The 27130-nt window shown below is 34.7% G+C and overlaps 1 protein-coding gene across 3 annotated transcripts in view; it reads right to left on the bottom strand.

The window, feature by feature from the left end:
* TMEM55A (transmembrane protein 55A) overlaps positions 1-27130 on the bottom strand; it is a 51263-nt gene that overhangs the window by 12401 nt on the left and 11732 nt on the right. For 2 of the 3 annotated variants that reach the window (XM_011970100.1, XM_011970099.1), the window contains exons 2-5: positions 19164-19312; positions 18062-18168; positions 16306-16429; positions 4345-4397 (exon numbers count right to left, since the gene is read on the bottom strand). In XM_011970100.1, coding sequence (XP_011825490.1) covers positions 4345-4397; positions 16306-16429; positions 18062-18168; positions 19164-19312 — 433 coding nt within the window. Of the gene's footprint in view, positions 1-4344; positions 4398-16305; positions 16430-18061; positions 18169-19163; positions 19331-27130 lie in introns of all 3 variants that reach the window. The other variant, XM_011970098.1, reaches the window with a different exon arrangement.

Genomic DNA, 27130 nt, shown 5'->3' with positions numbered 1-27130 from the left:
CCCTCTTAGACATATCCAGAGTTAATGCTTTACCATTTCTTTAGACATTCCTTAATCCAGTCAAGTTGACACCTAAAATTAATCAGCATGCCCAGGATGATCAATAGTATCAAATGCTACAGAGAAAACAAGCAGGATGAGAATCAAAATATTGGAATTTATTATTGGGATGTGAATTTCATTAGAGCAAATTCAGTGACCCACTGGGGACGGATGGCTAATTGTGCCTTACTCCAGAGAGAATGGGGTGCAATAATCAAATGAAAGTGTAAGCCTTGGAAAGAAGAGACCCGCATCCCTCTGAGAAGAGGAAATGAAGTGAGTATGGTTAGAGAGGTTTACGAGTATGAAATACAAAAATGAGAGAATTCACAGATAGCCTCAATAATTTCAGAGATAGGAGGCAATTCGTTGGATGAGACTTGGAGAGTTGGGGGTACTGATGTGGGGGTTAGGTGGGGGTTTAGGAGGAATAGTAGATATCTGGAGATAGCTGTTTTGGGAAATGGGGAGTCAATCAAGGACACTTAGGAATATAGAACAATTTAGATAAATTACAAAGCTATACATTTGTAAAGATCTGATGAATACAGAATTTTTTTCAACTCTCAGTTACTTTGGTGAAGGAATGGAGAAGCCATGGCTATATTGATCCAAGATTTCTGCTTTGAAAAGCAGATAGATGGAATGACGATTAACCAATCTAGCAAACCTACTATTCTATATCTAATACATTGAAAATGAATTTATCATCTTCTGCCAGACACATTTCTTCTAGATCCTGCATTTTCTGTCTCAGTGAATGGTTCTACAGCCTCTCAGAAATAGGGTCATTCTTGATCCCAATCTCTCTCTCTCATACCTTCACATTCAGTCCTATCCATTCCATTTCCTTACTAGTACATCTACACTCTGACTCCTTTGTACTTTTGCACAGGTAGCTGCTTCTACAGTGTATTATCCCACCCTCTTTTTCACACAATTCTCACTCATCTTTTATAACTTAGTTCATATATCACTCTCTCCTGAAAACCTTTACTCATGATCCCTTTCCCTCTAATCTGGATTAGGGACTCTTCAAAGCAGAGCATTCTGGTCATACCTCTTTCAAAGCACTTAAAACTTTATAGTCATTAGCTATTCTCCCCATTATGCCCACAAGACTAAATTCCTTGAAGGCGAGATTATGTCTTTTATTTCAAGCAACCAGTACTTAGCACAGAATTGTTTGCTGAATTAATGAATAATTATAAAATATAACACTAGACGGCAAAATAAAAGGGTAACACTTGAGAATAAGTCCACTATTGTTTAAAACGGCAGGAGGTGATTCACAAAAGAGTACATCAGTGATGTAAAAGAAATGATATTCAATGATAATTATCATTGATTAAATCAATGGCTCTACCAGTCATATGTCCATTATAACATTTACATAGAAACATAGTCCAAACTGTATTTCAGAATGCTACAAGTACACCTTCAGTCTGGCAGTGGCTACAAGCCACCTAATTAAAAGAACAACATCACCTTTAGCTACCATAGTACCAGCTACCATTCGAGTAAGAAATAGCAATATGAGAAAATGCCCCTCGCTCTTTGGAGCTCTAGGGGAAGCTTTCCCCACACATTTTGTGAGATAAAAGCACATAACACACTTGCTTCATAGTAATACATTTACCAACTTCTGTAACTTAAAACTAATTTTAGGATATTTGTGTTTAAAGAAATAAAATTCTGTCTCAGAATCTTACTCCAACAGATGACCCATCATTTTGTTATGAAGGAGAACATTCAAAAAGAAAAGAAATCTAGATACCAGCTAGGAGTGTTCATGTGATAACAGTATTTGCACTCAAATAAGTAATGAATGCTTCGAGTCCTCCCATGTTTAGCATGTGACTCCAATTCTACAGACCTTTCTCTTAGAATGTTTAAGCTGTTTATTCCATGTGAATTTCTATATAAGTTGTTCCCTAAGTAGTTGATACAAATTCTTCTTCATATTAATATACTGTCTTGTGATATTTTAATAAATCACAGAGTATTCAGACATTCAATACTTCTTTATTAGTAAAAATATTGCCATTGTATGAAAATAATTAACCAAGAAAGTCCCTTGAGCAAAATCCTTAACCTCTCTTAAGAGTTGCTGATTTGTAAAATTACAAAAATAATCCCTGTATTACAGGATTGCTGTAAAGATTACAGCTAGTATATATGTATATATAAAGCAATATCACTCTGCTTAGCACACAGTCAGCTAACCACAGAGGTGTCTGCCAGGCCAGGCGCAGTGGCTCATGTCTGTATTCTCAGCACTTTGGGAGGCCGAGACGGGTAAATCACCCGAGGTCAGGAGTTCGAGACCAGCCTGGCCAAAATGGTGAAACCCTGCCTCTACTAATACAAAAATTAGCCAGGCGTGGTGGCAGGTGCCTGTAGTCCCAGCTACTTGGGAGGCTGAGGCAGGAGAATTGCTTGAACCTGGGAGGTGGAGGTTGCGGTGAGGTGAGATTGTGCCACTGGGCAACAGAGCTAGACTCTGTCTCAACAACAACGACAACAAAAAAAAGTCTCTGCCTTTTCTTTTCTATAAGATCTTTATTTCCATTTTAATGTTCTTTGTGAATATATTTGCAATTTAATTTTGTACATTTTTATGAAAATACAGATAATACCCAGAAATATGTATCATCCATATGCATATTCACATACTTTGGAGGGGGGAGTATGGATGTGTCCCTCAAGTACATATATATTATTTTGTGCACGTATTAAGGGTTTATCCACTTTGCTTCTCCATGTACAGACTTCTATTGGATTCAGTAAGGAATTAGAATGATTAATTTCACAAATAAAAAAGAAACTTTTTTTATAAGCTAAAACATGCTGTGAAGAAGTTATTCTTATAGAGCTATATTTAGTTGAAATCAGATCTAACATAGATAGAGATATTTTGCTACACATATTCTACTTTTCAAATACTTTTTAATTACCTTCTCCTATAAACCATTCTTGGGATTTCTCAACTCTCAATGTAGATAAGGTATTTATATCATACTAAGGATCACACAAATTAAAAAATGAATATTATTTCAAACCTCTTATTTTCAGTAATAAAAATCGAATTGTCTAAGCATTCCAGTTTAATTTACTTTGCTTAAGTTATAATTCACATATATAAGAGGATAACAATAATTTTTTAAATTGTAATAATATTATCAAAATAGATGCTGTGCAGAAAAGAGTTAACACAGCAGGCCTGAGACTGCTAACCTTAGAAAGCCTGCTTGTAAGGTTGGCCCTTAGCTGGCATCTAGAAATTTAGATTTGGGGAAAATTCCCATCATTCCATAACTGGTAAGAGTGGCTTTTTATGTATAAATTGTTTGTGTAAACAGTATGGTTTATGCTAAACATAAATTCCGTTCAAACAGGAATTTGGAATTTTGATATGTGCTAGATAGGAGGTGCCTGTGTAACCAGCGCCAGTAGAAACTTTGGGTACTAAGACTCTAATGAGCCTCCTGGTAGACAACATGGTACATGCATGGTAATAATTCACTGCTGGGATACTTCATTGGGAGGGGCCTCTTGGAATCTTGTCCCTAGTTTCCTCCAGACTTTACTCCATCTGCCTTTTCCCTTTGCTGATTCTGCTTTGCATACGTTTGCTATAATAAATCATATCTGTGAGTACAACTCTATATTAATTTATATGAGTCCCTGTAGAAAACCAAGGAACCTTGGTGTAATCTTGGGACCCCCAACACCGATGCCATAAAATGTGTTTAATCAAAATATCTTCTATTATTTTTCATTTTATATTGTCTTATATTATTTTCATCAAGTATATCATTTAGGAATAGAGAGAAATAGGCTAAATTGTTAAGATAGACAAATAATTATATAAACGTTGCCATCAGTAATAATCTTATTAGGCAGGAGATGAAAAAGGCCAACAATTACCTAATTATGAAGTCCAGAACAATTTGAGTTTTCTCCTAGATTACAGCCCATTTTATTAATGTAAATGTTGGATTATTTGTAATGGATTATAATCTCCTAACCAGGTTACTGATAATTTTAGCGATTTCACTTCTTATAATAGAAACTGATTTTCCTTTAGGGGATGATAATCAAGTCTAATCATTTTAATTTCAAAATGGGATATACTTGTTTTAGGATGTCTTGTTTTTAGCCTTAAAAAGCATAAATATATTGGCATGCATTCACTTCACAGCATGTCTTAAAATCAAAATCTACTTAAGTGAAAATTCTGAACTCTTCAAATTTGTCTTAAGTATTTCTCAATAGTATTTCCAATGGTAAGGAACTTACATTTTTTTGCAGTGTGGGCATTTTGCCAGAGTGTTGAACCTCAGTTCCATCCACTGTAAAATAAATAAAGAGAGGAATTGAAAAGAAAAACAACTGAAAACTATCCAATCTGATAAGACATTTCTTTTCCTTTAAATGTCATCAGGGATCACAACAGAAGCAATCACCTTCTCACGGTTACATGAGCTTTTCCCTCCAACACTTCTCTCCCTCTCTTAAAATACAGTTTGGGATCCTCCTCTGAAATAGTTCCCATGACTTTTCCAATGCTCTGACGCAATCTAGGTTTGCTTTACATGAATACTGAATATAATATCATAATTGGGGTCATCTTGTTCAGTAAGTCTCAGTTCACTTCCAGGGAATAAAAACATATTTCATATACCATCAAAGTTATTTTTATTTAAGTCTTCAGGGCTGGCCTTTTAAATACTTGAATATTTAGATTCATTACTAAAATTAAACTATTCTACTTATGTGAGAAACTCACTAAGTACATAAACTAAACGAATTAGATACAGGTAGTACTGAAGTCGGGAACTGTTTTCTGTTCTGTCGTTGCCTATATAATGTAACAAAAACATACTGCTTAGTACAATTTTCTTCCTGTAAGTGTAAGTAATAAATGTGCTACCTTCCTCATATGAGTATTATTCAGATACTTGAAATGATTTACTGGTTATAGATAGTCTTTGAAAGAATATGCAATATAAATTTAAAGTAAATCTTTATCCCATGAAATACATTTTGTTCAATGACTTTCTAACAATCTTCTTCTATCTTGTTTGCTTTTCTATATACCTCCTTATAAAGGGTGTATTTCCTTGATAGTTTTGGGAAATTTTCTTTAAGCACTTTGGCAGTTTATCATCAAAACAACTTATTTTTATTAAAATTAAGTTTCATTTGGGAATCTAGGCCATCAATTTTTCTTTTCAGAAGGCTCGAATTCTAGATACAGAGGTTTCAATAACTTGTGGATATTCAAACATTTTCCACACAATAGAAGATATCTTTTAGAAAATATCTGATGCATACCTTTTTCTTTTATGATTAAAGAAAAGAACATATAAATTTGGGTTTCCTAAACTACTTTCTCTTCATTTTTATTTCAAATATCATAAAATTTAGTTAACCTTGTTATGATCTCTTTTAGTCACAACAGGAACATATAGTCCCAAGATAAATTAAAGAGAAATAAAACTTTACATGAATGTTCACTCTCTTTACAAAATGATTATTTTTAAACATCTGCAAATGTCAAACCAAGGGCACTTATTTTTCAAGCAAGAGTGAGTATTTCTCTCATTACTTATAATGACAGAATTACTTATAATATCAATTTGTAACAAGTTGATTTATTTTAAAACTGCTCTTAAAGTAAAAATTCTTGAGTTAATGTGCTAAACAGATACTAATATAGATTTCTACAGAAATTGGTACAGAACATTAAGCAGTGGAAGAATATAGAACTATTATTAAGGGCTTTTTTATGTTTCTGTAATAGGCTTAGGATAGTTACTGAACTTGTGATGTCATTTCAAATGTTATTTATAAATAACAAATTTAAGTTTTTCATAGTTAAAAGACGCAAACTGGTTTGAGAAGGCAATTATGAAACCTTTGAGTCAAGAGTAACTCAAAATCCAAGACTTAGCCTAACAGACTAACATAGGAATTTCAGTATTTCAGATGACCCCTAAAGAGACTGTTTAGTCCACTGTTATCATTTTATAGTGTTTTTCATTTTAATACAAATTATGCATGATAAAATCAATGATAACTGACAAACAGTGGGGACTTTATTCTGTAATTAATGTATTACATTGCCAGCAACCTACCACATCTGGTTTTGCTGTTATCTGCAAGTACTCACTTAAATGGAGCAGACTAATAACAAAAAGCATCTATTATTAGAATAATTTTCTTATAATTTATCCAAATGAACACCAGTTCTTATGCTTTGGAAAAGAAGTTGACTCAGTACTGTTCTCTCATCTAAAATCTGGCCTCTGGATTCTTAAAATTTTATTGCCAGACCTTAAGTCCCATTAGACTAAAAAAAAAAAATCTTAATTGTATCAGCAAGATTAAAAGCAACTTCTCTAAAACCCAATCATTTTTAGTAGAGATCTTCTAATATTTGACTTATTTCTAACTATTCTATAACATGTAATGGATAAATTGAGTTTCCCCAAGATATATTTTGGAACTAATCTTAGAAGATTTGTTTAAAAAAAAAAAAAAAGCTGTATTGCTTAAAACTACTAATTTAATTTTATAGTATCTTACCGAGTTAGATAGATAGATAGATACATAGATAGATAGATAGATAGATAGATAGATAGATAGATAGATACATGCATACATACATACATACACAGATACATAGATACAATAGGCAACTGGTAACACTTTGAAATATGTTCAAGTTAAAACTGTTATCCCCCCCCGCTATGGCACCCATTTGTCCCTAGATACAAATGAAAAAAATCTGATCCTGCCTGAAGGTACTAAATTGGCCCACTTCAGGGTAAACTTTGAACCAAGTTGTGTTCGCTTTTATTAAAGAACAACAACCCTCAGTCAATGTTGATTGACAAAGTACCTGGATATGCCTTTCATCAGCAACAGAGACCATGGGCCCTACAGAAAAGTAACAGTAAACTCTGCTGTTCAGCTGTGTTAAGAAACTTCTTTGCATTCATGGAGAACTAGCTGAAGGCTTTATAAGTCAATTCATTCTTCTGGGAAATTATTTTTCAAACAATGTCCTTCAAATCACCACTCAGGCGAGATGATCTCAAAATGGTTTGGAGGGTAAAAAATGTTTGGACATACAATATAAAAACTCCCTCTTAAATATATACAATGGTATATGCTAAAACTGCTAAAGAATATCCTATTTTAAATTCTGTTTAATTTTTTAATCCTAGCAATTTCCAATGAACATGGAACTCTTTACTCACAAACACCTGTTACTAACCTATAAAATGAATTTGCCATTGAATACACTTTGGAAGACACAAATCTAGCTTTTCTAAATTTATCCATGGTCCCAGACAGGCTATGATATGAATAGTGTAAATATTGTGAATTCCTAGAAAATTTAACTTCAGCATTATAACACTGGTATATTAAAAGATGTTATTATAAACAGAAGGAAGCTGTGAGAATATAGAGAAGCTATTCTCTAGATTGCATATTACTTTAGCAATTGTGTTTTTTTCCGGGGGTAAAATATCAAAATTAAATTATTTTTAAGTATAAATTTTTTAAAATGATAAAAGCCTTGTCACACACAATAGTTCTTTTATCTTAATCCTTGAGAGAATTCTCTTGCAGGAGAGAGAGAGCTCATTATTTCAGGAAAAGCATTTCCTATGTGATCTTTTCAATAAAATATCTTGAATATTTTTTCACAGGTCGTATTTTCTTCTTTTCTTTGACTCTAGAAAACTCAGCTAAGATTCAGCCTAATTTTATCAACTGTATTAGACTAAATATTAGCATACTTATATTATGCATGACTTCAGGTTTTTTTTTTTTTTCCTGCCCTAATTATTATTTTTCCTGATTTTTTTCACATTTTATTTTCAATCATATTGAATTTAATGTATCTTTGTAACTTATTTCAATTGCTTTGAACCTTGCAAGCTAAGTCTAAAACAAAGTAGGAAATGAGTAAATGAATTAACCTAATAATTAACAGTGTGAAGGGCAAATAACATATTATGGAGAATATAAGACTATTCAAGATCAGCATAATAATAAGGATAAGGCTCTAAAATCAATGATAACTGACAAACAGTGGGGACTTTATTCTGTAATTAATGTATTACATTGCCAGCAACCTACCACATCTGGTTTTGCTGTTATCTGCAAGTACTCACTTAAATGGAGCAGACTAATAACAAAAAGCATCTATTATTAGAATAATTTTCTTATAATTTATCCAAATGAACACCAGTTCTTATGCTTTGGAAAAGAAGTTGACTCAGTACTGTTCTCTCATCTAAAATCTGGCCTCTGGATTCTTAAAATTTTATTGCCAGACCTTAAGTCCCATTAGACTAAAAAAAAAAATCTTAATTGTATCAGCAAGATTAAAAGCAACTTCTCTAAAACCCAATCATTTTTAGTAGAGATCTTCTAATATTTGACTTATTTCTAACTATTCTATAACATGTAATGGATAAATTGAGTTTCCCCAAGATATATTTTGGAACTAATCTTAGAAGATTTGTTTAAAAAAAAAAAAAAAAGCTATATTGCTTAAAACTACTAATTTAATTTTATAGTATCTTACCGAGTTAGATAGATAGATAGATAGATAGATAGATAGATAGATAGATAGATAGATAGATACATGCATACATACATACATACACAGATACATAGATACAATAGGCAACTGGTAACACTTTGAAATATGTTCAAGTTAAAACTGTTATCCCCCCCCGCTATGGCACCCATTTGTCCCTAGATACAAATGAAAAAAATCTGATCCTGCCTGAAGGTACTAAATTGGCCCACTTCAGGGTAAACTTTGAACCAAGTTGTGTTCGCTTTTATTAAAGAACAACAACCCTCAGTCAATGTTGATTGACAAAGTACCTGGATATGCCTTTCATCAGCAACAGAGACCATGGGCCCTACAGAAAAGTAACAGTAAACTCTGCTGTTCAGCTGTGTTAAGAAACTTCTTTGCATTCATGGAGAACTAGCTGAAGGCTTTATAAGTCAATTCATTCTTCTGGGAAATTATTTTTCAAACAATGTCCTTCAAATCACCACTCAGGCGAGATGATCTCAAAATGGTTTGGAGGGTAAAAAATGTTTGGACATACAATATAAAAACTCCCTCTTAAATATATACAATGGTATATGCTAAAACTGCTAAAGAATATCCTATTTTAAATTCTGTTTAATTTTTTAATCCTAGCAATTTCCAATGAACATGGAACTCTTTACTCACAAACACCTGTTACTAACCTATAAAATGAATTTGCCATTGAATACACTTTGGAAGACACAAATCTAGCTTTTCTAAATTTATCCATGGTCCCAGACAGGCTATGATATGAATAGTGTAAATATTGTGAATTCCTAGAAAATTTAACTTCAGCATTATAACACTGGTATATTAAAAGATGTTATTATAAACAGAAGGAAGCTGTGAGAATATAGAGAAGCTATTCTCTAGATTGCATATTACTTTAGCAATTGTGTTTTTTTCCGGGGGTAAAATATCAAAATTAAATTATTTTTAAGTATAAATTTTTTAAAATGATAAAAGCCTTGTCACACACAATAGTTCTTTTATCTTAATCCTTGAGAGAATTCTCTTGCAGGAGAGAGAGAGCTCATTATTTCAGGAAAAGCATTTCCTATGTGATCTTTTCAATAAAATATCTTGAATATTTTTTCACAGGTCGTATTTTCTTCTTTTCTTTGACTCTAGAAAACTCAGCTAAGATTCAGCCTAATTTTATCAACTGTATTAGACTAAATATTAGCATACTTATATTATGCATGACTTCAGGTTTTGTTTTTTTTTTTCTGCCCTAATTATTATTTTTCCTGATTTTTTTCACATTTTATTTTCAATCATATTGAATTTAATGTATCTTTGTAACTTATTTCAATTGCTTTGAACCTTGCAAGCTAAGTCTAAAACAAAGTAGGAAATGAGTAAATGAATTAACCTAATAATTAACAGTGTGAAGGGCAAATAACATATTATGGAGAATATGAGACTATTCAAGATCAGCATAATAATAAGGATAAGGCTCCAAGAACTTTGTAGTCAGTGTATTCTTCATAACACTGAGCATCTCTCATTAATCCAAAACTCTCAAAAGCAACCAGTACCTCTCCTATAGGTGTGTACAGTGTTCCCCTAATCATCAAAAACTTTATTTTCTAGAAAATTTTGAAATCATCTTTAAATATTGTATTTTAATCCACAACATCTTTTCTTGCTAAAGAATTAAAGTTTCAAATCATAATTACTCTGCTAATATGATAATATGATTCACTTGCCTGCACTGAATGTTAAGTAAGGAAGAGCCAGCTTTAGAAGTTAGTCCCTGAAAGAGCCAGCTTTAGAAGTAAGTCTCTGGCTTGCACATTACTTTAGTAATTTTCTTCTTAGGGAAAAATATCTAAATGTATAAATTACTTTTTAAAATAATAAAAACCATGGCACATACATATCTATCTACACTCTCAATTTAGAGCATTCTCTAGAATTCATTGCCAGATGATTCTAAAAATTAAATATAAACCTTTATAACGATTGTCTTTTTTATTGTTCTTTTTTCCTCATTCCCTTTTCTACCCTATTAATACAGTCAATTCTCTCTCAAATTCTTTATTCTATTCTTGACTATCATCATCACTTTCCTGAAAAATAAAAGCCGAAATTCTAGCTTTGTGCTTCTTCAGGCTTGTGTCTTTGCTATCCATTCGTCTCCTATCAGGTTAGAAAATTTCATGAAAGCAGAGACTATGCTTCCTGTTCACCCGTTTCCCTAGTAACTAGCTCAGTGCCTGGTACACACTCAATATATATATAATTGAATAAATAAAATCATTCCTTTTGTAACGTGGCTACAAGGATTATCCATGGCAAATATTTGGAATATAAAACATAACAGGAAAGAATGCAAGGTAGCTGTGGAAGGGAGATCTCCAGAAGTAGGTTGAAACAAATCTATATTGAAGATTTTAAAAGTGTTACTTCCAAAAGTTTGTTCACGTATGAAAAAGAAAATAACAAATATGCTTTATATATTTAATTTAGTTAATTCATTTAATATCTATTGGTAACTATAGAGTGTGTTAGCTTATATTAAATCAGTATATACTGATTTTTGTTTATTTATTTTAGAGAGAGGGTCTCATTCTATCACCCAGGCTGGAATGCAGTGGTATGAACATAGCTTGCTGCAATCTCCAACTCGTGGGCTCAGGTAATCCTCCCACCTCAATCTCCTGAGTAGCTAGGACTATAGGTGCATGCCACTACCCCTGGCTAATTTTTAAATTTTTTGTAGAGGTGGTGTCTCTCTGTGCTGCCCAGGCTAGTCTCAAACTCCTGGCCTCAAGCGAGCCTCCCATGTTGGTCTCTCAAAGCACTGGAATATCAGGCATGAGCCACCATGCCCAGCCTGTAGTGATTTTTTAAAAAGAAAGTTGTTACCTATCCCCACCAAGTATATTTTCTAATTTATGTACTTAGTCACGGATTTAATCAATAATATATAAATGTAACAAAGGAGACTTACCCTACTAAATCAGAAAAATCCTAGCAATTCTGGTTAAATATAGTAAATTGAATAAATGCATGCATTTCCATTTTTTTCAAACCTGACTAAAATAATAGTAAATGAATTTTGAAATGTATAATACCATAAGGATAAAAAAAGATGGAATATGACTTCAGATTTTTGGACAATGGAAAGCAGATGGACTTCGCAACTCACTTAGTGAAAGGGATGTTGAAACTTAACTACCGGCCGGGCGCGGTGGCTCACGCCTGTAATCCCAGCACTTTGGGGGGCCGAGGCAGGTGGATCATGAGGTCAGGAGATCGAGACCATCCTGGTTAACACTGTGAAACCCCGTCTCTGCTAAAAATACAAAAAATTAGCTGGGCGTGGTGGTGGGCGCCTATAGTCCCAGCTACTCGGGAGGCTGAGGCAGGAGAATGGCGTGAACCTGGGAGGCGGAGCTTGCAGTGAGCCGAGATTGCGCCACTGCACTCCAGCCTGGGGGAGAGAGCAAGACTCCGTCTCAAAAAAAAAAAAAAGAAAAGAAACTTAACTACCTACAGAGAGATAAGTCAATGATGGCAGGCTGCTTCACACTGAAAGACCCAGAATAGGTCAGCTATTGCTGACCTATACTTTTAAAGGTAGAGGTTGGGGTAAGGATAAAGTAGGAGTATCACAATCCCAAGTTCATTGCAGCATTATTCATAAAAATCAAGATATGGAAACAACCAAATCTCCATCGACAGATGAATGGATAAAGAAATTGTGGTATATGCATACAACGAAATATTATTTAGCCTTAAAAAGAAGGGAATTTTGTCATTTGTAACAACATATATTAACCTGGAAGATACTACGCTAAGTGAAATAAGCCTGACAAGGAAGACAAACATTGCATGATCATGCCTATATGTGGAATGTAAAATAGTTTAATTCATAGAAGCAGAGAGTAGAATGGTGGTTGCCAGGCACTGAGGTGGGTAAGGAATGGGGAGATTTTAGTCAAAGAGTACAAAGTCTCAGTTAGGCAGGCTGAATAATTTCTGAAGATCTGATGTACAGTATAGTGGCTATAGTTAACAATATTGTATTATATACTTGAAATTTACTAAGAAGGTAGATCTTTAGTGTTTTTACCACAAAGACACACACACACACACACACACACACACACAGAGAGTAATCAAAATGCTAATTAACTTGATTTTGGTAATCATTTCACAGTATAGATGTATATCAAAAAATTAGGCTGTACACCTCAAATATACAATTTCTGTTTGTCAAATATAAACCAATAAAGCTGGGAAAAACACAGAAGTATTGATTGTAAATTCTCACAAAACTAGAAAATCACCCTTCCCCAATACATTAAGAGAAGAATGATTTATTCTGTAGAGAAATTGGACTACAGAGCTTGTGGACCAGGAACACCGGGCACAGAAGGCGGCAAGAACAAAAAGTCACTCTAAAATTCAATTAATGTCTACTGTCTGAAAAGTGGGTAAGAGCTTCACCCCTATTACCTCTCTTAGCTCCTAAAAGGCTTGAGGATCCTTCCCCAGAGAAATCTGCCCTAAAGAAAAAAAGACAAATTGATACTAATAGCTGACAGCTTTACAAAGGAAGAAGAGGAGGTGGAGGAGGAGGAGGAAGAAGTTAAGGGGGAGTGGAAGGAGGGGGAGAAGGAGAGGGAGGAGGAGGAGAAAGTTTTCACCTATCCCCTGCCTGCATACATAGAAACTCCAATCAGTGACTTGCTCTTAAATATAAACTTCTGCGTAAAACTTCTATCAAAAGAAAAACAGAGAAAGTAGTGAGAAAATAGAGATAAGGCATGAAGAAGAACAATACCTCAGAAAAAATATAATTAATAGCTTCAGAAAGATGTTTGAAATGCTTGTTCTTTGGTACCATAAACATAAATTTAAATTTCTCAGCAAGGCCATTTTTATACTTTCTGCAGAAAGGGTACACTTGCCAGCAGTTTTGCCACAAGAGTACACTGAATAAAGAAGACAGGGTCATTTATAACCTGACACGTCTACCTTACTGCTGTGTCTGGTTTCCACTGGCTGGAACAGGGACTTCACATTCTGTATTTGTCTTCATTGGCTAGCAACTTAGAACTTTTTAATATAGGCAAAGGCAGAGGAGAACAAAGGAAGGAGGAAGTAACTTGTGGAATGCTGAGAAAGATAAAAACACCTTCAAATAAAAAGAGGAACAGGCTATGACCTAATGCTTGCTTGGACCAGTATAATCACGCCATGGCAAATATTTAGGCTACATTGTGGGAGCTAAGAACATAAAGTACGTTGATTTCTTTATTACGGCTAGCAGATATTTAAGAATGTTAGCAGAGGTCTTTGAATAAATTTTGCTTCTAAGAAAAGTTACTATTTACTCCTAATTAGACAGGGAGGACAGTCTTTGAAGAGGAACCTCTACTTTACTTTTTACAAAGATATCATGAAAAAGGAATGCTATTAAAAAATCAGAGCACAAAGGCTTCTAGAAATTAAAAATTAAGTTAGATCATCTGAAATTAAAATTTTAAATTAAGATGAGGAGATATAATGAAGAAGTTTCCCACTAAATAATATTTAAAAAACAAAATTAAAAACAAAAAAATGGAATGGACAGTAACAGGGCCCACTGAATATCCAAATGATGAGTTCAAAAAGACCCTCACTAAGACACAGCCTCATGAAATGTCAGAACACTGAAGAAAATGAAAGAGGAAAAAGAAAAAGAAGAAAAAACATGTCATATCAAAAGGATCAGGTATCACAATAGCAGTTGATCTTCTCATTTAACAATGGAACAAAGACTTTAAGTTTCTGAAAGGTGACAACTGGCAACCTAGAATTGCATATCTATACAAATTATAAAGTGAATGTAAGATCACATTAAAAACTACTTAAGATAAAAAGAGTTTAAATATATTTCCCTGCATCTTGTCTCAGAAAGCAGAGTAAATGTGCTCCACCAAAATGAAGGAATAAACCAAAACTGTGAGGATGGCATGGGATCCAACACAGGAAGGCGGTAAAAGGAGTTTTCCTGATGATGGTGAAGGGAAGGATGACAACTATGTAGCAGGAAGCCTAAATAATAGATTCCTTGATGCATTTAATTATAATAATAGGTATTTTATAGTTCTACACAAGAATATAAGAAGAATGAATGATTTACACATAGAAAATTAAATCCAAAGGAGGGGGCAATTATTTATAAGTCCAAGGAAATGTTAAAATCCATACACAAGAAAAATGTACCATATTGCTTGGTTCATCTGTGAACATAATTTACCTAATCATAAAAATTGTAAGCACTAAGTATTAATTAAACAAAATGTTGCAATTTGGGAGTATGAAAGCAAGGAAAGGAATATGAGTGGGAGGGCAGTATGAGTGCTAAGTTCTCATCTTGCAGTTTACTAGTTAGTGGGTAATGTCTAAAATTGCTTAATCAAATAGAAAAAGGATAAGCAAGCAATTTAAACACATAGAAGTCTGGCCAACCTTGTGTAACCCCATCTCTACTAAAAATACAAAAAGTAGCCAGGTGTGGTGGTGTGCACCTGTAGTCCCAGCTACTTGGGAGGCTGTGGCAGGAGAATCACTTGAACCGGGGAGGCAAGGTTGCAGTGAGCTGAGATCACACCACGGTACTCCAGCCTGGGCAACAGAGTGAGACTTCATCTCAATAAATAAATAAATAAATAAAAATTAAAAAATAAACACATAGAAGTGACTATCAATAAAGCAGCTGAAAGAGTTGAAAGCATTTTAGGAACAGTAACTGGGGGTCAACTAAATGAGAAGACTGCAGTCCCGTTTGACATTTAGAACTATATACATAAAGTTCTTTAATAAAAGTAAAATTACAAATAAAAAGCAAATCACTTATATTTTCTTAAGCCCATTCATGTTTTAGTGACAAGAGTTTTTGTTTATAGACTCCCATGTGTATACTCTGATAAATATTTTTCATATTCAAGTTCTAAAGAAAATCTTTTGTCTCCTATATGGGCTGAACAATAAAAGAAAACCTGTCCTTATCCTTCCTGACAGGGTAAGTTAATTATGAATTTAACTTTAAAAAAATCAAACTAAGTTTAAGTTAGAAGTAGTAAAACAGAACTTCTATAACTTTTGCTCATATCAAATTACTTATACTTTCTTATTCTTTATCTAATGGTTTTACCTAATTATGGGTAACAGTGTTAACTCCCTTTGCTCCAAGAATAATTTACAAAAGTCAGAAAATTTTTGATAAATTATGATTCAATTTTTCCTGAATCTAGAAGCCATGAAGCAAATCTACTGCATGAGACTGTGCACTTTGACCTCTGCTGAGCAGGTGAGAGCAGAGCTAAGACTCAGCTGCTCACCAAGCCAAGATGCTCATGGAACTAAGCCTGGGCACAATTTCTCATTGGCCTACATAGAGAGGATCCTTTTTGCAACTGGACCTATCAGAGCACGTACCTTTTATCCAGTTCACAGAAGATGCCCTATATCCTAGCTGCACTTCTGATTGTCTGCCTAAATAAGGCTCTATTTTAATATTTTGATTAATTTGCATTTGGACAAAACTGTAAGACTATGACCAGTGGTCTAATCTGTAAGATCATGACCTATATTTACAGATTAATAACAAATGTCCAGTGACTTACCAGGAATGTGTTTCCACAGTGCCCACACACGACCCTTGTACCTTCTGGTTGGATTGGCAATGCAGGTTGAGCTGGTTGTTCTTCAGAAATAAGCATTACTGGGCCAAGGTTAATTATCCGTCTACTATGAAAAGAGAAAGGAAACAACTTCACTATCCCACAAATGGATTGAGAGCAAAACCTGCAACATAAGGCCAGAAATATGAAATGTGTTATACTTGTTTTATAAATTAAGTGAATGAAATCTCAAGCTGGAGGCAAAACTACAGAAAGTAGCAATAGTCAGTTTTTCAAAAGCAAAATATGAGTCTTTCTGTACTTGGGACAGAATAATATATTATAGCATTGGTCCTAATCAATGGCAACCATTTAACTGCCATTTCCAAGTCTTTATAAGTTCAAATTAGAAAACAGTTGTTACCCTTCCCTATCTCGGAAGCCAACTTGAGTTTGGTAGAAGACTGACTAAGTTAAAAATATTCTACATCAACAAAAATCTGTGTGCCATGAAGGCACCGAAGGGCTAGGTTACAACCAAATTTCTCTGAGCAGTGTGATATTCCTTGATGCCTATTTAATCAGAGATGAAAAGAAAGCAAACAGGATCCTCCTTTCATTTCTATTCTCTAGTCTATCATTAGATAGGGCTGTACTTGATTCATGTAATGGTCAAAAAGCCAGAGAGATCACAGAAAAAAAAAACACAAGTAAGGCCTCTATATACTTGTATCTGGGTACATCCATAATGGTACTGGGCATGGGTGAATAATTCCAGAATTTATTGCACATATACATTCAGCAGAGATTAGTATAACATACAGTGAGATATACAAAAATAACTAAAACACTTCCAGGTGAAGATTAATTATATCAAAAGTAAACTAACTGATTATTTTTTTAAAGAGATGGGCCAGGCATGGTGGCTCATGCCTGTAATCCCAGCACTTTGGGATCACTTGAACCCAGGAGTTCAAGAACAGCCCGGGCAACATGGTGAAATCCTGTCTCTACAAAAAAGATACAAAAAATTAGCTGGGAGTGGTGGTGTGTGCCTGTAGTCCCAGCTATAGTGGAGGCTATAGTGGGAAGGCTATAGTGCAGAAGGTAGAGGTCACAGTGAGTCAACTCTTTGAGATTCTTCCTGTTGAGACACTGTGTCAAAAAAGAAAAAAAAAAAGAGAGAGAGAGACAGATGGGGTCTCACTCTGTTGCCCAGGCTGGAGTGCAGAGGCACAATCATAGCTCACTGCAGGCTTTAATACCTAAGCCCAAGTGATACTACTGCCTCAGTCTCCCAAATAACTGGGAATATAGGTGCATGCTGTCACACCTGGCTAATTTTTTGTAGAGATGGGGTCTCACTATGTTGTTCAGGTTGGTCTCAAACTACCAGCTTCAGGTGATCCTCCCACCTCAGCCTTCCAAATTGCCAGGAATACAGGCATGAACCACTGGCCTGACCTCATTATTTTTAAATAAGTTCAATGAGTCATTGATTTATTATAGTGCATTAAGTACTTACATAACATCAATAAAACATTCATTGCTCATTTAAGAATATTATATCCCACAAATATCTATGACTAAGTTCAAACTAAGATTATCATTTCTTTAACAAAAAAAAAAATCTAGATTCTGGAATGACTTTGAAAACAAACACTCTTTCTAGAACAAAGCCTGGCCCATGAAGAACCTTTAGTAAATACTTGTTGAATGAACAAATGAATGAATGAATGAATAAATCTTTATCTCTTACCAGTTGGGTCTTGGGCATCCTATTCGCCGAGATGTGTCCTTACAAATGAGAAGACAATTACAAGGGCATCTAACATATTTCTTCCCTGTTGGGGGGTTTTTGATTGGCTGGATAAGGGAAGAAAATGCAAACACAGCAATTAACCAAAGTACAGATTGTCAAAGTTTGTTTGTGTTTAAAAAGGAAAGGATTCCATTAAAACTAATGAAATACAATTGCTTTTGTGAGTTAAGGTTTTATTTTACGATTTTTCTGTAAGACATATAAAGTCAAGTATTCATGTTTTGCAGTCCTTCAAGACACAATAATCCCTGGCTGACTTTTTTTTTAGAATTTTCTAAAGAGAAAAAATTAGAACGTCAAAGACAAAATTAATACTTAATTGCAGATTTTAAGAAATCAAAATTTAATATATAAAGCCTAACTATTAAATAAATATATTTCATCTAAACCAGTGTATGCTTTACCAGTTTATTACTTGAAACTATAAAAATATTGCTGAAAATTTAGTTGCTCCCCAAAGCTCAATTTTAAAAAAAGGAAAGGTGTTATTCAATATTTTAAACATTCCTAAATTACTATTAACTAAATTGAATAAAATGTCAAACTATTTGTAAACACTTTGGCACAGATGCTAATAACAAATGCATAATCACAAAAGCCCAGAAAAACAATAGTGATATCCTACAGACATAAAATAACTTTAAATAATTTTCCACATAAATAGGACAAAGTTTATGACTGTAATGAAGTTTAGTACACAATATTTTCATTTTAGTGAAAACTAGAATGAATGTAGTTGTGATGTGGATAGATATTGAAGGTATTTATACATAACTGCCATGCTCAGTCTAGTTTTTGAAAGTAAAAAGCCAAAAGGCATTATATTTAAATTCACCATGAAATTCTCTTAATGGGGTTAGCTTTAAACACAGGAAGGTATTCTATGATGAAAGACAGAGAGAAGAAAAGTCAGGAAAAAAGATTACCATATTTGTATCCAGCCCACATATACTTTTAAGTAACATTATTAAAGTACTTCCTTTAGGAATAAAATGTCAAATAACAATTTATATTTTTACTAATGGAAATCTCCACTTACCGTAGCTTCATTACAAACTGTGCACTTAACCACATGCTGGTGAAGCTTGCCATCCAAATTGATTAGTGATTGGCACACACGGCAGTTTATTACTGGAATACCACTGGCATCTGGACTGGCAATGGCTGTATATGGAGGTGGGAGCTCCGCTGGAAAGATATTAGTCACTGAATCAGAGTCTTAGAGAAATTACTATGGCTGATTTGAGTATAGAAGCAATAAAAGTAAAGAAGAAACAATCAAGATTTTCCCACGTTCTTTTATTTATTTTTCAAAGCTAGCCAATTTATCTTACTTTTAGAGCATAAACATCCATGAGACTCTTATCAAGTAAAATAATTCTTAACTCTGATAAAATCTAAATCATGTTTGCCTAGGTCTATCCCAATAACCCAGTTTTCTTTTACTAATCTATACTCAAAATGTCACTCCATTCCTATTAGTAAATTTGTACAGCCTCTAATAGGACAGTGGTGATTTATGACTACAATAAAAATCTTACACAAGTGATCTGACTCCCAGGAAATAAAAATGGTCGATGAAAGCAAAGTTTTAAAATTGCTTATCCATACATATAAATTATGTAGCTGTCATGCTCTGTCTTTATACTGGAACCAGTATAATGACTGCTGGCTATGACAAGAATAAAACAAGGTTTTGGAGGAAGTCAAGAAGAAACAAAAATGAACCTAAGAAAACTAAACTTCTCAGCATGGAACAAAAATGGGAACCACGCTAATTTCAGACACAAAACAAAAATAAAGTAAATATAACAATTTTTAGTCTCAAAATTTACCTACCATTAAAAATGTAAGAAATGCACCAAAGTGTTTATGAGTAAAAAAATGTAGTATGTGGGATTAAAAACTTCAAAAACCATAACAACAACAACCACAAAAAGAATGGGGAAAAAGATGAAACAAGAGTAGCAAAATGTTGGTAACTGATGAATATAATGACATGGAAGGTCATATTTTCACACTACTTTTGGGTATGTTTGAAAATTCCCATAATACAAAGACACACACACAGTGTTTTTTCAAGAGTCCTAAGGTTGACTCAGTGAGTGAGTAAAGGGTGGAGGCCCACTTTCAAAATCAGGTATCTACCAGAAGTGTATATTTGTGGCAAAAGTCTGAGAAAATGAATCCTGATATACTACTCTGGAATGTGATTTCTAAAGGACTCCTAACCCCTTTCTGCAACCATCTCAACTAAGGAATAGAAGACTTTTCCAACGTAAAGTTTTGTCTTGGGACATTTAGAAAGGGCCACACTCTAATACATGATGGAATCACGAAAGAGAACTGATATCTCAAAAGGTTTTTGTAACACTATAAAATATAATCACAATAGCTAATCATAATAAGAGCTGTTTTTGAAATAGAGGTTTTCTACCCACTGTATAAGATTCTAAATTTTGTGATATTTTAAAAAGAATTAGAGCATAAAACATTTTGGTACGTTTAAAACACACATATTTCCACCTGATCCTTGGGTTATGATATAGGATTTTTTTCAGACTGCTAAGGATTAGCAACAAGTGGTATTCATTCAAATGATTCCTAAGACAAATTTCTGCAGCAGCCAAGGCTCTGAAAGAGGCCACTTTGAAATGACGATATGCTCACATTTCTGGGAGGCTTATAACAGAACACTGCCAAACACTGCAATTCAAAAGGAGCTGTACATGTCTTAAATTATAAAAATAATTTTAAATCCGTGAAAAGAATTTGAGCTTGATCCAGAGTGAACTGTAATGTATTAATCAAGAAGAAAAAAACACATTGAAGAAACAATGAGTCAATAATATACTTAAGGTCTTGTAATTTGCAGATTACTCTGTCAGATCTCAATAAAGAAGGCATTATTCTCGGGGAAAGAATATGTACCTCACTAGAAATTCAAGACACACTGCCTGGTATATAATAATGAATATTATTTTAATAATTATTTGCAGTAGGATTATTAATAAAAATTGCTTCCTCTCTGGCCTTTTCCTTGAGTTGTACAGTAACATTACGTAGTTCTCTCATAATCCCAGGTCTCTATCTTACACAGAACGATAGAAAGGAAACTTAAATGCAAGACAGTTTTATTAAGAAAACAAGGGCATTGGGGGAGAGGAGGAGATGACATATTGCTACACTACATAAAAGGACACAAACCCATACACTCCTCAGCTTTGCTCAAAGAAATCTCCTAAGAAAATTTCAGAGGGTGATCTTAACAGTCATTAAAAGGGTATTAGAGCCAGTAAAACCTTGTAAATTTTTCTTCTAAGATTTGTAATACATAATTTTTAATCTGCCAAGAAAAAAAAAAACCGCCTTCAATGACAGAAATACGCTCAAATCTACTCTTCTGGAGGCTTGGGAAGTGGAGGGACATGGACAGAACGACCAGTGAGGATTATAAATCTAATATGAGAGAGACCATAAGCTCCACAAGGCCAGGGGCACATCTGGTTTGTCCACAGCTACTTCACCAGTGCTTGTCATAATGCCTGGTCTATGATGATGCTTACTAAATGTTTATTGAATGGCTGAATGAATTAATACATCAGTGAGTCATTAAAATTTATTAGACATATCTATTTCTCTTGGAAAAATAACACCAAGTATTAGGTTGGTGCAAAAGTAACTGCGGTTTTTGCTATGACTTTCAAATGGCAAAAACCGCAATTACTTTTGCACCAACCTAATATATTAACCCTACTCTCCTTGCAGGGGAGCTAAGGTCCTAGCAGGGGAGTGCAGGTTGATGGAAAACGAGGCCTTCTTTTATATAGAAGACTACCCTTTCCAAATAATGCAGAGAGAAGTGAAGTAGTCAGGGGACACTGGCCTCGCCCACCAGATAAATGGAATCAATCCAACAGATCAATAGAATGACAGATGCTGCAGCCTAACTGCCACAATAAACAGTGCTTCCCAGCCTTTCATTTCAATGTTCTATCCATTACTTCAGACTTCAACTGATTTAGACAGAGATATTTCTTGTACTTTTGGCCTTTCCCTATTACTCAGATTTCACTTCAAGGAAACATTTACTTGTAGCTCCATCTCCTCTTATATGGGACTTCTAATTCTGGAGATTCCAGTTAGTAAACTTACAACAATTAGATTAAGATTATTAATTTAAGCAATTAATAATTAGATTATTATAGATTAAACCTATAATAATTAAATTAACTTAGATTTATTCATTTTGTCTTTTTTCACTTCAGGATAATCATAGCTCAATACAGCCTTGAACTCCTAGGCTTAAATGATCTTTCCTCCTCAGCTTCCTCAGTAGCTAGGAATATAGGAGTGCACCACTATGCCTATATTTTCACTTTAAAACAACCGATCACCACTATTCTACCTATTTTAAATTTCTGTACTACATTTAAAAAGTTCACTGTAATCTCAGAACTTGGGATCATTAGATATTGAAAGTCACAAAAATTCCTCATTTTGGAAGAGTCTTACTTGTTATCTAAACAATAGGCATTTTTTTCCATGGGGTTTGCCTAAATTAAAAAGCTTTTTTCCTCCATGTGAGCAGTATTTGTTAGGCCAGTAGTCCTTAATCCTAAAAAAACTCCCTCAAAGCTCCAGAATAGAACAATGTTAGAAATTCAAACAATCTTTGGAATTATGAAGTTTTATTTCTTTATTTTACAAAGAAGAAAACAAACCCAGACATTCTGACTTTTTAAGGGTTTTTCAGAACTTCCAGCAAAGCCAAAAACTGACTCCTCTTCTGGAGATCTCTCCACAATAACAGCTGTCTCCTTTAATAAATAATGACTTAATATAGGGAAAAGATTTAAGGACCAATGGGGGATTTTTTCTAGGAACAAGCAAACATCTGATAATGTAGATTTCTGGAGAATGAAATCTTGGTTAAAGAGAATTAAGAGGAAGAGGAGAAGGAAGAACTGGGGTGGGGAGAATTAGAGTATGTTTTAAAAAGAAGAATCATTTCACAATAAAAGCTTCAGAGAAAAACGGACTCATAAAAGGGAGAGAATGATAGTTTATTAATCACAAGGCATACATAATGATGTTTCTAAAACACTCAAAAGGAAGCATTATATTCCGTAAACCCACAAGTGATCAGATTACATTTCCCATCACAAACATTTACCTAATTTATGTATTTTATGCGAAACAGTCCCTCTGTCTTGCTAATTCATTCTGGTGTATTAATCCGTATTTCATTTTTTCTCAGAGACATCCTCCAGTATTTTAAAGATTGGAATTGTTTTGTTGGATTGCTCTGACCTTTATTATCTCAATTATTCCTTTATACGTCTCCTCAATGACAATATTTGGCAGTTTAATTCACTTACTACATTAGCATCCTCTATATGCAGCCCTTCAGGCTCTTGACAAAGATGTTATATCAAAATTGAAAATGACATCAGCTTAAAATGAGAGATATTTTACGATTATAAGAGAAGCAAGAAAAGTATAAAAGGGCAGCCTTTGAGGAAAGCCTGGCTTTTTTCTCCTCTAATTTTCATTGCAAGGATTCATTTTCCCTAGTATCTTTGTGCAGAATGTAGGTTAGGGACAGACTGAGCTTGGCCACTATGGGTTAGCTGCTTTTAGCGTCAAACCTCTCCAGTTCAGTTCAATACACAGCAAAAGAAGACCACTTCCTGCTCCTCCCCATCTCTGAAACCAAAGAAAACTGTTTTAGGAGACTCAAGTTCTCCCAGAACAATGACATTCCCAGAAAAACTCATCTGGCTGAAGACAGGTTGAAAATATATGTGCTAGTTATCAAGTTACTGACCCTCAGTTCCAAATCCACCTTTACTCTCTCTTGCGATGCTGGAGCTGGAACTCTGCAAACCACATTTTGGTTTTGTCAGTTGGCTCCAGGTTATGCTCTTAATAGGAGGTGATACTGGGAGGCTGCAAGGCTGGAGGAGGAATAAGGGGCTTATTCCTTCTATTTGTTACCTGTTTGTTCCCAATCTGCTTGCTGTTTCTCTGAACATCATCCTAGGAGTATTACTTCACCTTGGCAGTGGTAGTTCTTTCCCCTGGGAACACTGAAGCCAGTTTACAGTTTTCAACATTTGCCAGAACCAGTTTCCTTGTATAGACTCCCACACCAAATAGCCAGTGCTCCTTCCCAAGAAAGTAGTTCAGTTTCTCCAGAGTTCAGAGACACCAGTACAAGCTGGCCGGTGCTTCTTCAGAAGTCATATTTCAGTTCTGCAGGACCCCTCCTCTAGGTTACTAAGTTTTAATAAGTTCAATCTCTTCCCTTTGTTCCCTCAGCCCTAGTAGTGGCAGTTGCTTCTTGTTATCTCCTTGATACCTTAGGGTAATATGCTTACCTTATAGTTACCTAGTTAGTAACTTTATACTTGGTTAATGATTCTTTATATTAAACTCCATTTTGTGGTTTCTATCTTGTGACCAATCCTGACTGATACAGAAATTCATATCAGAAGTGATCTCAGGAAACAATTCCTCAAAGATAGAATTGGATAAGTGGTTTGGTGAACTTGAGCTTAAATGCTACACCAAACTCCTTACCAATGGGAATTGGGATGGTAGTAATCTATGACACATGGTGCCATCCTGATGAATCAGATTATCCCCTGTAGTTGATTGTTTGTGGCTCCTTCACTTGAGCATTATGGTAGTAATAATTATTATATGGACTATGATGTGGATGGATCCTTATGAATGCACTGGGCCTCTACAGACAGAAAATGAGAAGCTCTCGTCTTTAAATTCTCAGCTCAAGTCATGGTTAGAGAACCAGAGAATGTCTATCTTAGCCTTAAAAGTATCACTTTTTCTAATAAACAAAGAATTTATTGCTGGAAGTCAAACAGAAATATTAATTTTGCAAATTACAAAATTATAACATCAAGTAATTCCACAGCCTTACCAGGTAAATCCACAGCCTTATCAAGTTTCTCACTGAAAGTTGGGGCATTGATTGCAAAGAAGTGGAACTCTAAAACTTGGAATGAGACCATCTGATTGTACCCAAACAGAGCTGAAAATCTTAAACTCCTGAGTCACCCTGAACCTCCACTGCAAGTGGAAAATACCTTTCCCTCTTGTGCCTAAGCCTTCCCTTGTTGGAAAACTCTATAATGCCCTTGCCTGAGGCAGTTGTCTTACAAAGGGATGGCCATTCTTCTTAAAATCCACCCTCAAGACCCTTGTTGTCTCAAGATCCATAACTAAGGTCAAATCTCAACATGTTTCAGAAGGGCAAATACAAAGTCTAATTCAGTAAGAGGCGCAGCTTCTACATAAAATAATTGCAACATTTTGATAATATGTATTTCCAGAAACCTGGAGAGTACTTATGAAGTGGATCCTAAGGGTGTTAAACCACAGAGAATAAAATACAACAATGAATTGAGCGAGATTTTCTGGATTCAGTGTTTGTTTTAAAGCTAGAAGTAGCTTTAAGCATTTACTTAATTGGTTGATGAGACTTGGTCTTACATTTAATGAGGCTGAGATGCTAGAATATCCCTAGTATAATGCAGAAAACGCAATCAAAGGCATATGGAGTTAGGAATGTTGAAGTGGACTTACCATATGAAACCTGCATATTGATACCTCACTACATCCCCTGAGAAGGGCCAGAGCATACTCCCTTCACTAAGGCATTAATGAATACTTATTTAGAGGAGCATATGCATCCTGCTGTGGTTTCTCTCCAATGCAGACCAGATATTACACTATGAAATGACCCCATTGAGATGTGCTGCCTGATTTCAATGGGGATGATGAAATCCTGGAGTATCAGGCCAAACAGCAGCAATTAAACACTGAATACAGGTGGGTGCATTTATTGCAAAAAAGAAGTAGTGGATATTACAATATTTTAAGCCACAGGACTTTTGGCAGTGGCTAATTGAAATTAGCCTAGAATTGAAATGGATGGGTTACCTGCAAAAATGTTGCTTGGTTGCATATCTTAGAAAAAACTCTAGGTATTTTAACCAGCAACCCAACTTTGGTAGCCACAAGAAAGAGTCACAATCTTTCAACCAGTTTCCAACAAAAGTGGGTTCAGCATGTACTGTAAATCTTCCTTCAAACTTTCTGCACAGAGAACTGAGGCTATTTACAAGACTGTGTACTGGGGAAAAGAAAATACCCAGATGGTTCAGCAATTACTAGAAACTGGTAGTTAAACAGTGCTAATTCCAGAGGGACTCAAAGCAGCTATCAAGTGATAGATGATGTCTTAGCCCAGATCCAACTCACAGTGGTCCCTGTAGACATGGGGATCCACTCTGAAGTTATTTTATTAGTTCTGAATATACAATTGGAACAAATACTCTTAGCAACCAGTAAAATTGCCAATTTTGTTCCCTGGCCCATAGGTTAACATAGGAATGGCCAAGTGGCAGTCCCTAGAACTGATACTAAAAGCAACACCACATCCCTGGGGAGATTTCAGAGATTGGTGAAATCTCTTAAATCTGTTAAAATGCAAACCCGTTAAAATGCAAGCATGTTAAAGTGCAAGCATGGTGATACCTATCACATCTTCATTCCACTTACTTATTATCTAAATTTGACTGCTGCTTCTAACTGAAGAGATGTGATACAGTAGCCTTATCACATCTCTTATAGGAAGTAAAAAGTAGATCTCATTGACACCATTGCACTCCAGCCTGGGCGACAGAGTAAGACTCAGTCTCAAAAAAAAAAAAAAAAAAAACCTGTATGAGCTCTAAGCTCTAATGCCAGAGAAAGTCAAGAATCTTTAGAATCAATATTTATCTTTTTAGGTAGGTGTTGAGAGATATCTAGTGAATAAATCCCTTAAATTCTGCTGTTTATCTGTCACCTGTGGATTAATGGAATTTTATTTTAAAAATATAGAAATTACGGCTGGGCGCAGTGGCTCATGCCTGTAATCCCAGCACTTTGGAAGGCCGAGGTGAACAGATCACGAGGTCAGCAGTTTGAGACCAG

This window comes from Mandrillus leucophaeus, unplaced genomic scaffold, assembly GCF_000951045.1.
Source record: "Mandrillus leucophaeus isolate KB7577 unplaced genomic scaffold, Mleu.le_1.0 Scaffold928, whole genome shotgun sequence".
Classification (NCBI taxonomy): domain Eukaryota; kingdom Metazoa; phylum Chordata; class Mammalia; order Primates; family Cercopithecidae; genus Mandrillus; species Mandrillus leucophaeus.
Note: the sequence above shows the minus strand (reverse complement) of the source record. Positions and strands in the feature narration are given on the sequence as shown.